The sequence below is a fragment of the Pelodiscus sinensis genome, chromosome 5, assembly GCF_049634645.1.
Source record: "Pelodiscus sinensis isolate JC-2024 chromosome 5, ASM4963464v1, whole genome shotgun sequence".
NCBI lineage: Eukaryota > Metazoa > Chordata > Testudines > Trionychidae > Pelodiscus > Pelodiscus sinensis.
Window position 1 is genome coordinate 104,405,651 of NC_134715.1, and position 15,324 is coordinate 104,420,974.

General features: G+C 43.8%; 1 protein-coding gene across 5 annotated transcripts in view; it reads left to right on the plus strand.

Moving 5' to 3' along the window:
• Positions 1–15,324, plus strand: part of KCNIP4 (potassium voltage-gated channel interacting protein 4) — a 581,010-nt gene that overhangs the window by 556,201 nt on the left and 9,485 nt on the right. For all 5 annotated transcript variants that reach the window (XM_075930664.1, XM_075930663.1, XM_075930666.1 and 2 more), the window contains exon 5: positions 15,079–15,186. In XM_075930664.1, the coding sequence (XP_075786779.1) occupies positions 15,079–15,186 (108 nt within the window). The remainder of the gene's footprint in view (positions 1–15,078; positions 15,187–15,324) is intronic.

Consider the following 15,324-nt stretch of genomic DNA (forward strand, 5'->3'; position numbering starts at 1 on the left):
AACAGCCTCACCTCATGTGTCCGGGCTCCAGGTGGAGCAAAAGGGCAGCTGCCTGCCGCCAGGAACCCACCAAGCCACTGGCTGCCACTGCTGCCACCACTCACCTTCCATTCTAGGAGGAATGTGAACAGAGAGTGCTGCTCTTAAAATGAGGTGGGTGGACCTAAAATTTCTAGTGCGCAGCCGCACAGGTGTGCAGCTTAGAGGGAACACTGCTAATGTGGTGTGGATAATACATATTATTAATGTTAGACACACACACACACACATATACTTGCCAACATATATTGTTCAACAGAGGCAACCCTGGCAAAGAATTGTTTGCACCAATTTTCCAACCACATTTCTGCCGCTACTATCTGTTGTTGAAAAAAGTCACTGCAAAAGCAGCGCCTGCATCTCTCCCATGTTATTTTGTTATTTTCTTATCATGTGTGAAATAAGCTCTAAAAAAGGAAGGACATACCTAGCCTTATTCTGTTAGAGTTTCTAGAGGATCTGAACACACTTAAATGAAACCCTTTGTACATTAAGGGCTTTAAAAAAGGAAATAGAAAAAGAAAAATGAGGTTCTGTTTTGGTCATTTCTAGAAGAAGTTTTCACGTTCAGTTTTATACAATGTTAACCTAAGTGGAATGATCCAGATCTCATTTACACTGGTATTATATCCAGAGTAGCTTTATTGCAGTTAATGGAAATTGGTCCAATGTACTTTCAATATGTAGTAGCATAATGCCTACAAACTACAGTAAAACTCCGATAGTCCGGCATCCAACTGTTCGGCACTCCCGATACTCCGGCATCAAAATGCCAAGCTCTCCTGACCAGCTGATTAAAAAGCCTGCTGCTCAGCACACGTGCTGCCTGTAACCAGAAAGATCATAAGGTTGGGGGAGGGGAGAGTGGGAGACCTGCTGGCTGTAACCTTATAGAGCATAAGGTTGGGGCGGGGAGTGGGATCCTGTTACAGTATGGAGAAGAGTGTTTTGCTTCAGCGAAGGAGAAAGGGGAGGGGAGAGGGATGAGGATCAGTTTACAGCACAGAGGAGACTCGAAGAGGAAAGGAGAGGGAGGGAGATTGTGTCCTGGCCAGCGGTTAAGCCCTGCAGCTGTACCGGACCTCCCAATTCTCCAGCAAATCTGGTAATTCGGCACCACCTAAGTCCAAAAGGTGCTGGATTATTGGAAGTCTACTGTAACTGCATAATATTACTATCTACATTACTATTTTTTATTCTTTAGAGTAGTATAAACATTTCTAAACATTATAAATTACCCAGTAGTTTACTATAAACAGTATGTAGATTCATTAGTCAGTGTGAAGAAATGACTCTAGAATGTGTGAATATAATCATAAATTGAAAGTCTGCCAAGCTTTTTTCTATATTGATTTGTATCGTGTAGGTATGGCTATCCTCCAGCCAGCCAGTAAAAGGAAAAAGCTCTAAAAAGTTGGGCTGTGTCTAGACTGGCAAGTTTTTCTGCAAAATCATCTGCTTTTGCGGAAAAACTTGCCAGCGGTCTACGCTGGCCGCTTGAATTTCCGCAAAAGTACTGATGATTTCATGTAAAATTGTCAGTGCTTTTGCGGAAAAACTATGCTGCTCCCGTTCGGGCAAAAGTCTTTTTCCGAAAGACTTTCGCGCAAAAGGGCCAGTGTAGACAGCAGAGATTTCTTTTCCGCAAAAAAGCCCCGATCGCGAAAATGGCGATCGGGGGATTTTTGTGGAAAAGTGCGTCTAGATTGGCCATGGACGCTTTTCCGCAAAAAGTGTTTTTGCGGAAAAGCATCCTGCCAATCTAGACGTGCTTGTCCGAAAATGCTTTTAACGGAAAACTTTTCCGTTAAAAGCATTTGCGGAAAATCATGCCAGTGTAGATGTAGCCTTGGGGTATAAATATGATTTGTCACCAGTTGTTTTCTTAGTAGTTATGGTAAACTGTATTTGTTGCTAAAATCTTCTCTATCGATTACCTCATTGTATCAAAAACAAATAACTTGAGCTGTCTTTTATGTAAACAGGCTATCTGGTTTCTTTTGGAAGAGTCAGAAGAGCAAATTCCTTTCTGTTATGTTCTCCTGTACTAACCTAATTTGTAGGAATATAATACAAAACAAGGGATTTGCTGGAATTGTGGGAAAGAAAGGAAGCAATTATATGCTCCAACTTTTCTAGGCATTTTCACTCCATTTTTCAACTAGCAGCAGCACTAAGTGAGGATATACCATTTCTATGTATTACACTCCATTTGAGACCCAGTCCTGCAAAGGTGCATGCAGGTGCTTAATTTTTAAGCCTGTGAGTTATAGTTCTGAACTCAGTGGGATGACCAGCATGCTTGAATTAAGTATGTGTGTAATTTTGTGCTGTATTAGGGACCAAATTGTCTGCGTCACAGCTGAGTTGAGCAGCCCTGATCTGAGTTTGAGTTTGTCTCACAGCCATGGCTTATTTCCCAAAGGCAAGGCATCAAGCTATAGCCTTCCTTTCTCAAAGTCCAAAACCCAGTCCATCAAGAGCATTGGATGCCTGCCTTCAGCTTCTGAACAATGCATCTGTAAATAAACAAGTATGAAATGTTCAGAAAATGTATGCATGTTGTAAACCTTTAGAAGTCTTTGTTCAGATTTCTGCAACTCCGCCCGGAAGGTTCAAATGGACCTCATTTGAACCCCTACCCCACAAAGCTTTAAATGAGTGTACAGCTCACAGAAAGGTTCAAGAGTCAAAAGCGAGATGCTAAAACATTAGTCTTCGAGTGATAGTCACTATATGAATTCCAAAGGCAGTTGCACATGTGCATCCATTTTTCAGCAACCCTAATGGCCATCTCATGTCACCATGTATCCCTGTGAGGTTATAAAAGGCTATGCAGGGGAATGCATCCTCAGTTCCCTCTTACTGCATCATCAGGGTTGAAGTCCTTCCTGCTTACTCAGAAAGGAATAGCTCAGTGGTTTGAGCATTGGCCTGCTAAACCCAGAGTTGTGAGTTTGATTCTTGTGGAGGGGATTGGGGGCAAAATTTTGTTAGGGATGGTACTTGGTCCTGCTGTGAAAGTAGGGGACTGGACTTGATGACCTTTCAAGGTCCATTACAGTACTAGGAGATAGGCAATCTCTGTTAATTTAAAAAATTTACATTTTATGAGAACTATGGTCTGTTGTCGACAGTTTTGTTGCCTTTTTAATTTATACTTCTGTAATAGCTTTAGCAGTGTATATCGTAGCCCCTTCCAGGGACTCGCCCATTAGGAAACTATGTCCCACATTGCAGGGTTCACAAACTGTACCTCATGCCCTTACTCATTCTCTGTGAATTCATAGATTCATAGACTTTAAGGTCAGAAGGGACCATTATGATCATCTAGTCTGACCCCCTGCACAGTGCAGGCCACAGAATCTCAACCATCCCTCTTAGAATAATCCTCTCACCTATATCAAAGATATTGAAGCATTCAAATACTTTGAAGGACCCAACATGCAGAGAGTCCTTCAGCTGTGATCTGTGCCCAATGCTACAGAGGAAGGCGAAAAACCACCAGGGCCTTTGCCAATCTACCCTGGAGGAAAATTCCTTCCCGACCCCAAATATGGTGATCAGCTAAACCCTGAGCATGTGGGCAAAACTCACCAGCCAGACACCCACATTGACTTTACTGCCTGGGCTCGATTTTGGTCAGTGGTGCTGATGATGCACTGCCCATGTAATGGACAGGAGGAGTGCTGAGCAGCACCCGGTGACTAAGGGGTTAAAACTCAGGTAGCTAGCAAAAGTGTTGGCTAGGGGGCCGGGAGAACCAATCGAGATCGAGGGATGAAATTTGAATTGAATAAGATTCCTTGCCTGCTTTCTTTGTGTGGGTGAGAGAAACTGTGTTTTAATTTGTTTTCCTTAGTTGCTCTGTAATATCTACCAACAAAGCATGCTTTATCAAGTTTATCTTTTGTTTTGCAATAAAAATCTCTTTTTTTAAGGGGATGATTTGATTCTTCTGTCCTGGAAGGTACAGGAGGTATGTCTGTCGGCCTCAGACTGAGGTCAGCTATGAGAAACTGCAGCTTGTTTTCTCTTTTCTTTTTCCAAGCTCCTTTAGGGCAAAAGAACTTGGGATAACCCGGCAGGCGAGGGGGGGAGGGGGAGGGAGAAGTTTCAAGTGTTCACTCCTGGTTTTTAGGGATAAAATCACTTGATGGTGGCAGCAATCCCCCCAAATCTGTGTATTGTGATTCTGGGGCGAAGTTTTTTGTAACCAGTGCCTATAGAGGCAAAGGTCCCCGCCCCTTTGAGCTCTTTGCGGGCCCCCCATCTTCTGCACTCAAAGTACAAGAGTGGGGAACAGCCTTGACAGCCCATCATTAGCAATGAGCACTCTGCTCTTGATTTCACTCCCAGATCCATTGGAACCACTGAGATATGAGAAGGTGCACAAAGTCAGCTGTGATTGCACTCACAAATACCATAGCAGATCCCCATTGCAGACCACTGCAGCGCATCACGTTTCCTCCCTGAGCTAGGAACGGTTGGGTGAGATGCCATGTAATGATTCCACTGGGTCATCCCCAAAAGCAGAAGGTGAGGCAAATCATAAGATATCTGAGTCCAGTGTTAAGGATTCACTAGCATTCAGTCTCCAGAAACCTAAAAGTCCCTTAGGTATCAGAATTTCTGGTATGGGGTGTGTGCACAGCCACCCAAATCCTGACACCTCTGAGCATTTCAGTTCATCATACTTCAGCCTAGATGGTATGACTCTCCCCCTCTCCCTCCCCCTCCCCCATCTGTTTTGCTCATGGAGCCCAAGCCAGTAGAAGTACCCAGATCATCATCATCATCAACCATGGGCTCAATGCCCGTTGGTGTCCAATGCCTCCCTCACCATTTCCTTCCATCTTTTCCTGTCCAGTGAGGAGTGGCTTAGTTTCTGTAGACCAAACTATTATACCATCTACCCATTCTCTGTGGGGTCTGCCTCTCCTATTCGGACAATCCATTATGCCAAATACCAGGGTCTTAACTTTTTGCTCATTGTTCATTCTGCAGACATGCCCAAATAGCTGTAACTTCCGTTGTATTAATCTTCTACAGTAGGTTCTCTTTCAGCTGTATCTTCCTGTATAATTCCTCGTTGGTGACCTTCTGCGTCCATCCTATTTTAAGGGTCTTTCTATAACAACTCCTCTCAAATGCCAGTGTACCCTCCAAATTGGGCCCTGTTGAAAATATAGCTGGATAAAGTGCTCTCCTATTATCCCAGTGGTTGTTAGCACACTGATGCAGGAAGTGAGATACCTAGCTTCAAATCCCCACTTTGCTTTATGCAGAGACTTGAATTTAGGAGTACGACCTCCCATGTAATTGCTGGGGTCGTGTATCTTTTAATATTCTCAATGCTGTTCCACTTTGTTTAAACAATAAAGTATTTATTGGAGCAGGGACTAGAACCTGGGTATCACAGGAGACTATGCTAATTTCTCGCTCTCATGGGCCCAGTGAATATTTAATTATTTTTACAAAGCCAAACAACAGAGTCAAAGAGATACCTGTCCTGGAATAGCTTGATGGTTAGGACATTCACTGAGATGTGAAACACCTGCATGCAACTTCCTGTTCTAGATCAGATAGAGTGAGAATTCACACCTCAGTTTCCCACAGCCTAGTATCTTAGCCCCTAGGCTATTAGGTCTCAGTGTATGCCTACACACACCGGCTGTGTTTACACTGCACCCCTTTTCCGGAAAAGGGATGCAGATGAGACAAGTCGGAATTGCAAATGAAGCGGGGGATTTAAATATCCCCCGCTTCATTTGTATAAACATGGCTGCCGCTTTTTTCCGGCTCGGGCTTTGCCGGAGAAAAGCGCCAATCTAGATGGGATCTTTCGGAAAATAAAGCCTTTTCTGAAAGGTCCTTTATTCCTCTTAAAATCAGGAATAAGGGACCTTTCGGAAAAGGCTTTATTTTCCGAAAGATCCCGTCTAGACTGGCGCTTTTCTCTGGCAAAGCCCCGAGCCGGAAAAAAGCGGCAGCCATGTTTATACAAATGAAGCGGGGGATATTTAAATTCTCCGCTTCATTTGCAATTCCGACTTGTCTCATCTGCATCCCTTTTCCGGAAAAGGGATGCAGTGAAGACACAGCCACCATGTCTGTCTTTTGTGCAGAGCCTGAGCTTGTAGATGTGCTCTGAACCATGCCTCTATGCGTTGCACTGATGAGATAAGTGTGGATGCACACTGTTTGATACTCCTGATTCAGTGCAGCTGGCCTCTGGCTTGCACTCATATGCCAAGCGGCCGAATAGCTGTGGAGCACCAGCTGGCCTTAAGCAGATTTGCACATGCCTAGCAGCAGAAATCTTGATACCTAGTGACCATATGAACCTGTGGGGTTAGGTGGCTGAGGAGCAGTTTTTCTGAGAAAGTCAGTTATACCTAAATATTGGATTTAGGTGCCTACGTACCTTTGTGCATCTGGTCCTTTAGAGCCTAAATCCTATGGATTTCTTTCAATGAGGCTTGCTTCCATTGCTTTAACACTGGACTTAAGCTTTGTAATTAACTTAGGCACAGATTGTCAAAGGTATTTAAGCACCAGTGAGAGTTAGCCCTTGCAACTCAGAGGATAGCAATGTGTAAATATGGGTATGTCTACATTACAAAGTTAGTTCGAACTAAGGGACGTCAGTTTGAACTAACTTTCATAGGCGCTACACTAGCGCTCCGCTAGTTCGAATTTAATTCGAACTAGCGGAGCGCTTAGTTCGAACTAGGAAAACCTCATTTTACGAGGATTAAGCCTAGTTCGAACTTACTAGTTCGAATTAAGGGCTGTGTAGACCCTTAATTCGAACTAGTGGGAGGCTAGCCCTCCCCAGCTTCCCCTGGTGGCCACTCTGCCCAACACCAGGGAAACTCGTCTGCCCCCCTCCCGGCCTCGGACCCCTTAAAGGGGCACGGGCTGGCTACGGTGCCCGTGCCAGGTGCAAGCCTGCCAGCACCCAGCTAGCAGACCCTGCACCTGGCACGGATTGAGCCACCCACCCGATGCCCCGAAGCCCTCCCCCTCTTCCCGGGACCAGGCTGGTGGCTCCCGGGAGCTTGCCGGGGACCGCAAGAGGCGGGCACCCGCCTGGGCTAGTGCGGACATCGTGGACCTCGTCCACGATCTCTGCACTAGGCACAGGAAAGTGGCCGGCTAGGGCAGGAGAGCTGCCAGCCTGGCCACCCAGGAGCAGGTGTGCATGAAAATCAAGGTGGTCCACTGAGACCCCCGACCCTGAGCTTACAATGGCCGTACTGGGTCAGACCAAAGGTCCATCTAGCCCAGTAGCCTGTCTGCTGACAGTGGCCAACCTTAGGGACCCTGGAGGGGATGGACCAAAGACAGTGACCAAGCCATTTGTCTCGTGCCATCCCTCTCCAGCCTTCCACAAACCTTGGGCAGGGACACCACTCCTACCCCCTGGCTAATACCACTCCATGGACCCAGCCTCCATGACTTGATCTCACTTCCCTTTAAACTCTGTTCTAGTTCTAGCCTTCACAGCCTCCTGCAGCAAGGAGTTCCACAGGTTGACTCTTTGCTTTGTGAAGAACAACTTTCTGTTTGAAGCCTGCTACCCATTCATTTCCTTTGCTGTCCTGTAGTGCTTCTTTATGGGCACTAATGAAGAACTTTTCTGTATGCACCCTCTCCACCCCACTCCTGCTTTTAGAGACCTCTATCCTGTCCCCCCTCCATCTCCTCTTTTCTAAGCTGAAAAGTCCCAGTCTCTTTAGCCTCTCTTCATATGGGACCTGTTCCCAACCCCTGATCATTTTAGTTGCCCTCCCCTCTCCCAGCCTCTCTCTTCCCCTCTCCCACCTCCTTTTCCCAGTCTCCCCCAGTTTTGTTCAATAAAGACAGATTCCATTTTTGAACACAATTGTCCTTTATTTTGTACATCAAGAAGAGGGGCTAGGGAAGGGTAAGTGGAAGGAGGTGAGGGAGGAATGGGGTACGAGCCCCCGATGGGGAGGACTGGGCTGGCTCTGCGGGCTTCTGGAGGTGGAAGCTCTCCTGCAGCCCCCCAATTGCCCCCTCTCCCCAGATGGCAGCCTGCGGCAAGTGCAGCCGAGCTGATGGCCGAGTGCTGTGATGTGCCCAGTGTGGGTACTCCGGGCACTCCAAGCCAGGACTGCTTTGCAAGCGAGGCACCCCTGAAAACTGTGGGGGTCGGGACCCTTTAAGCGCAGCCCTCAGCTAGCCTGAGACAGCATCTCCATGCTCTAAGTCCTCCTCTGATGTCCTGCCGGCACTGCTTCCGGCCATCCTTAAGCCCGGTTCAGGGTCCACTTAATGTGGACATGCTAGTTCGAATTAGCAAAACGCTAATTTGAACTAGTTTTTTAGTCTAGATCCGTTAGTTCGAATTAGCTTAGTTCGAATTAACTAATTCGAACTAAGTTAGTTCGAATTAGCGCTGTAGTGTAGACGTACCCTATATGTCTTTGCCCTCAGTGAGTGGCTCTGATTTAGAGTGATTTTTAGCATCCTCAAAGCCTCATGGATAGTTGAGGTTGCTTGTAGGATCTGGGCCAAGTGAAATTGAGATCCCTCAATATGCCCCAAGTAATGCTCAAGAGTGAGAGGGTTGAGGTGCTGATCCACAAAGGGATTTAGGTAGTCAAATGCCCTTTTCATGTCTCTAAATCCAACATATAGTCCTCGTCTATGGCAGTTGGTAGGATATGTGTAGCTGGACACTGCAGTGAAAGACTGGTGGGGGAGGATAGGGGGAGGCAACAGAGAACGGCTCTGGCACTGAGGATGCAGAGAGGCCCTATACTGATAAAAATAGTAGTGTAGCCTTTGGAGGCACAGCTAGGGTGAATAGAGAACTGTGTAGGGTACATACATTAGGTTCTGGTACATCTTTACTCTGCTTTCCTAAGGAGTGCCTCCCCCACTACATTGCTATTTATACCTGTTTGTTAGAGTGTGTGTACAATGTTTGTACTCTAAATGTAGACATAACCGTAAGTGACACTGAGATTCTTCAACTCCCCCACCCACTCATCTGCTGCCTAATCCTGTAGGTGCATAAGTTTTTGCATGGGCATTGCTGCCTGAGTCTGGGTTCCTGTCTCATACCTTAGCCCCAAGGAATCCTCATGTCTTTTTACCACCTAGCTCACCTTCAGGGCTTTTGCTGGCAGAGTATGCAAATGAAGCACTAATTAGCATTTTGTCACGCTTCATGTGCATCATCTATTTGAGCCGTTTTTGCGCAAGGGGTTTTATGCTGGGAAGTCATAAGGATCTTGCACAAAAAAAGTTTTTTTGGGCAAAAAGGAAAGGTGCATACTGATTTGGCCTTATCCATAGTTAATTAGATAGATAGCATGGAACTGTGTCAACATAAGACAGACACTTCCCCACCAAACTATTCAGGTGAGACTCGAGAGCGCGGGAGGTTAGTGCTTTTGGCTAAGAGATGAGCACCCCAAATTCAAATCCTTTTCCCATATCTGGGGACTGGGAAAGGGAAAATTAAATTAAATGCCCTAAACACTTTGGCATTTAGTCTGTAAGACGGGGAGGGGGCCTTCTACCTCTGCCTTCATTGTTTGCAAGCCCCCTTTCTTATAAACAAAGTACTAATGTGGAATGCTTAATTTGTAACACAATTGGTGCTGGGGCTCAAGCAATTAGGTTCTGGGAGGTGAAGCATTTTGCTTTAAAATTTTCCTACCTGATTTGGCAAGCTCAGAGGTTCTGGGGCTATAAACTGCCAAGCTTAGTGGTGCGGGCAAACCCTTCCACAAATTAAGCACTGTTAACATGCCATCCTTCAGGAGAAGGAGCATGGCTGAGAAGCTCTGCAGTTTGGAGACTAGCTCACTGATTATGGCTGGCTGAGCTCATACTCTGCTTGTTGACACTGGCTACCATAAGCAGCGCAACATGCTGGCTTTTAGATCCCATGCTTATGCATCTCTTGCTCCCCATATATTGAACTAGATTTATCTGGTCTTGCTTGAGTCCTTTATTAGTTTTTTTGGAAAATAAAATGAGAGTGTACATGCTTCAGTTACATCATTGCTTTGGGGGATGAGGGAGTTCAGTATGCATGCTGCTCTGGGGAGAAAGGCCTACCCCCCAAACTCTTTCATCACAGCCGCTTGGGCCCAGATAAGAGGCATCGCTTCATGGCCGCTGCAGCTCCAGTCGGCATAGTTGTGGGAAAGGGTGCAGGTCCCCCGTCTGGGGCAGGGCCTGGTTCCTCTGCCTCCTGCACTCCCCAGCCACATTGAAGAATGCGCCAAACTGTGCACTTTGACAGAGGGGAACAGCTATCAATATTCCTGCATTAATCTGGGGGAGGGAGGGAGGTGCGTCAGCCCTGCCAGCCTCCCTAAAGGGTGCTTGGGGGTATGTGGGAGATTCAGGGCTGGGACATTCCTGGATTTGGGGAGGGGGAGAGGGGAACACTCTCAGACAATCAGCCCCTTTCACCTGTCTGGTGATTATTTCTTTTGTGTATGGTTTCATGAGACGTAATCTCATTCCAAGCACATCCCATTTTCCTGGCACAACCAAACCCTTACCTTGCTTTAAGTTATAACAAGAGAAAGATGAATACCAAATTTAGTGATCCTAGCTCTTAGGAGGGATTCTTAGACAGACAAACTCTCTCATATACGTATATATATAGTAGAATATTTAAAGGTTAGGTGTTTCAACACCTAAGTCCCTTTGTGGAACAAGCCCTACTGCATACATCTAATTTCTGCAAAAGAACTGATTAAAACCTCTGTTTGTGAGCTATAAGGATGATTAACTCTCTCTTAATGGTGCCAATGACTTTCTGATTTTTTTAGCCTCAGTTATTCCCTGAGAACTAATTAAATAACACCCTTAATAATACACTAGCACAAAACTCAAAATTATGAGCTGAATGGAAAAGTCAAGTTCCTAATCATGTCTTCCTTTGTGTCTTGTTTAGTGCCAAATGCAACATTGGCACTTAATAGTGACAAAAACATAATATGTAAAAAAAGTAATTGGCTGATGAATTGGTTCCCATGGTCAGTCTGTAGGATTATGCACAAAACAACTTGTTTGGTGGCCTATATGAAATCAGTCAGAGTGTTTTGATCCATTTCACAATGTACAGTGGTTTACCTCACAACCACAGTCACAGCTGGCATCTTTGCTTATATTTTTAGCATGGTGGCAATGCTTACATACTATGGAGTTCGGTATTAATGAAAACCCAAAGAGGCAGAGAGATTTTCTTCTGATCAAAATAGTTTCTCAGGAACATAGGTCAGCTACATGGGTGCACATAGTCCCCTTACATGTGAATAATGTATTCAGGTTCCAACAGTGAGAATGTGTCCAATTCCCAAAGCACTCAATTGCACACACAAAGAATTTAAATTAAAAAAACCCAGATAATTTTAAACTGGGTTGCTCCCCCATGAACAATGATGGATGAAAGATCAGAAAAGAATTGCTGTTCTTTTGTGTGGCAGATTTCGCAACTCATATTATGTTTTTAAATGTATGTCAAGGGCAGCCACAGTTTTGGATAGGTATCCTTATATTTGTAAGTTTTAGACTGAAATGTAGATATAAATAAATAACATGCACAGTGAAGGTTGGTATGATTAGACTAACATGTACATTGTTAAAGTAAACTTTTTAATAGACAAGATTAATCAGCCTTTTCATCTCCATACAATTTGATCGCTGTGTTGTATCTGTCTGAAATGAAAGTATACACAACAAAAAATCTCAGCACGTCATAGGTTCCTATTAGTGTTATTCCTTATTAGCACTTATACCTTATGGAAAGAGAACATACAATCAAAAAGCAATTTACTTTCACAGTACTGTCTACTGTTCTCATTGGTATTAGAACTGAAAATATGAGGTCAAACCATTAGCTGATCTTGCGAGATGTGGACCACATCCAAAGCGCTGAGTCTTTCCAACGCTCATGAGACTCAATGTGCACTCACTGCCATGCAGGACATGCTCCAAATATGCTATTAAACCTTCAATGATCATCTTTTTAAGATGGGCAGACAGAGGAACATTTTTCTGCCTCTCCCAAAATGGCTTATTAATTCTGTCATCATCCATGTTTCTGCTTAGCCTCTGAGGAAAAGTGTGGCTTTAGTGCAGAATACAGAAGGTAAAGGGGAGCAAACAAGGGAAGGAGTATAGCAGTAAAAAGGAGAAGAATGGCACGTAAACAGGAGAGAGAGCTCAATGGAGAGGAGCAGAGTAATGAATTAAATGCCAGAATGAAAGCTGACAAATCCACATTAGAGTTAGGTGGACTTCAGGAAAAGAGACGCCAATATTTAGAACACAGAAAACTGGGAATGATGAGATACAGATTGTTAAAATATATGGTCAAATCTAGTCTCAATTCCCTGAAGCATAATGGTTTAATATTTGGCAGTATGCTTTCAAAGAGCTATTTAGAGATTTAGCCTTGTAACTCTCAATACTTGAAGCTATAAGTTAGTTTATCAAAATGCTTTTCAGGATTCATGTATTCATAACTTTAAGATGTATCACAGAGTGAGTGTACTGAAGCACTAATATTGGAAAACATAAGAACATCAGCAAGCCCCAGGGCACACTAAACTAAAAAGTGAAAGAAAGACAGGACTTTGATACAGCTATGCAGCCTTAGATGATCTAGTTCTCAATATATACTTGTAAGGGTGACTGCATTAGTACAAGCAACATAACATTAAAACATGCTGGCTCAGCCCCTCTTGTCTTTCACACAAGCCATTAGCTGTTTAAACCTTTCCCCCATGTTCGTGTTTTAAAATTCTGCTTTCTTGAACATATAAACCTGGCCACTGTCGATACAGAATTACTGATAGCCAAAGGGCTTGGCACAGCTTTCGAATTTTGTTGCTGCTGGACAGTCTCATTTCAGTTTGTGCCATTACTTCATTATCTGTTGTTGAATTGAGCCCTACCAAATCCAGCATTCATTTGGGCAAGTTCATAGTCATAGCATTTCAAAATTTAAGTTTCATTATTTCACTTAGTGTTGTAATTGTAGGAGTCTTGACCCAAAAAAGAACTGTGGTGGGAAAGGCATGGTTATCGTAAGTGAGTGTGCAATACTATTACCATTCTGCACTGATTCTGGCAGCAAGTCTGCCTTCAGAGCTGGGCACCTGGCCAACAGCTGCCACTATCTGGACACCCAACTCTCAAAGCAGCTCATCAATAAGGTTGGCAATACTGTGATCCTAAAATAATCTTGTGATGTCCTTTGTCCCCTAAAACTTTTGGGTCAGGACTCCCAATTTGAGCAGCATTGGTCTTTCCTGTGCAAACTGTACAGTATGGAGAAATAGCATACAAAAGACCAGATTTCACAAGCCGTGATACATTTTACATGGCATGAATTTGGTAGACCCCTAGTTATGTGTCCTATGGAAATGTCTGTGATCAAGCATCCTTAATAATTAAATAATAAAAAATACAAAAGAAATGTAACTAATAAATAAATTTGACTTTTTCATCAAATCTCTGTTGAATCATGAATGAGGTTCACGCTGCAATAAAACAGTGTTAATTAATTCTAGTGTAGCACTCTTTAACACAAGTGTAGTAATCAGACTTCTTGGCCTACAAGGAAGCAATGTAACCTCACTAATTTCTTTCTTTGAAAGCTGACACCATGTTATTCTGTCAGAGTTATCTACCACCAAGTATCAAAGGAATGGATTCAGCTTTTCTTGTTCTTCCATAATTTTCTCTATAATATTTTAATGTACAATTATCTCTATTTTCACCTCTTTTATATGAAATATTGAGTTGAATTTCTCTAATGAATAGTTTTCAGAATTGCCTTTTTGTTGTTTATGCTCCAATTTATAAAGCAACCAGCTTCTGAAGAAAACCTCCACTGATATGTGAATATTTTAATCCTGTGGGTGTCATTTGCTCCCATATAGCATTCCATAAGAAGTCATATATGCAATTTAAGTCCCAATTATTTCCTAACTTGGGATTTTAAGAAATACATAGACTTTGTTCTGGACCTCACACTATGGTGATGTGTTTTTTCTCCACGTTGACTTCAAAAGGAATTGCCACCATACATCACTGTATAAAGTACTAGAAGATTTATTTAGTATTGCCCGGATCCTTCAGGCCAGTGGACTGGCAGCGTGGGGGTTGCAGGAGTCAGGTCAGGGCTTCAGGGATGTAGTCAGGGCGTGAAGCTGGGGATGTGAGAAAGGATTGGGAGAGGTGAGAAGGGGCTCAGATTGGGGAGTGGTTCCCATCTACTGGGGCTTTCTCTCTTCCCCTGGCCAGCAGGAGCCATCTTTCTCTCCTCTGTCCTTCAATCTGATAGGGTTTTCTCCCTTCACACCCTTCAGAGCTTCAGCCAAGAGCCAGTGGAGGGAGGGGTTTGGAGCAGTAGTGCTACTTACCCATTGGTGGCAGGATGGTGAGCCCCAGCTCACCACTCTATTGATGGTGTAGCTGCCCCACAATGGTCACTCTGCAGTATAGCTCTCCTCTGTGCTCACTGCCTTCAGTCCCATCGAACTGCATGTTCTGGAAAACAGTCCCATTCCTGGCACTTCCCATTTTCCTGGCGCAACCAAAGCCTGACATTGCTTTAAGTTAGGGTAAGAAGAAGCAGCATACCAAATTTGGTGGCCCTAGCTCTGACCATTTAGAAGGAGTTCTTGAACAAACGGACTCACAGAGAGACAGCCAGTCACATGGATACTAATATATATAAATATATTATACACACACAAAATAGTACATTCAAGTTATTCTGTACGTTAACAGAAGGGGCGGGCTTCAAAACTGATTGTTGCTTGTATTACATTAGTAGAGCAATGCAACAAAACAAAACAAACAAACAATAAAAAACACAACTATTCTTTACTATTCATTACCAAAATAAGAAACAGCAACAATCCTTCTTTCCAGCCTAGTATTATATTGAAGAACTTATCTGAAAGCTGTATATTTAGACAAGAGATAGCTTACCTTCCAACCACCTTGATTTTTTTTTCTATCTAGGATTTCATTATGGGTCTCTCAATTTTACTTCGAGGGACAGTACAAGAAAAACTCAACTGGGCTTTTAATTTGTATGATATAAATAAGGATGGATATATAACTAAAGAGGTAAGAATTCATTTTGCAGCCACAGAACCTGAAACCATACCATGTATGTGTCCCTCCTTCTTTAGTTTCAAAGGAAAGGGGCTTTAGAGAAGCTGTTGTCAAAACTCTGAGACTATATCTACACTTCCTCCTAAAAAA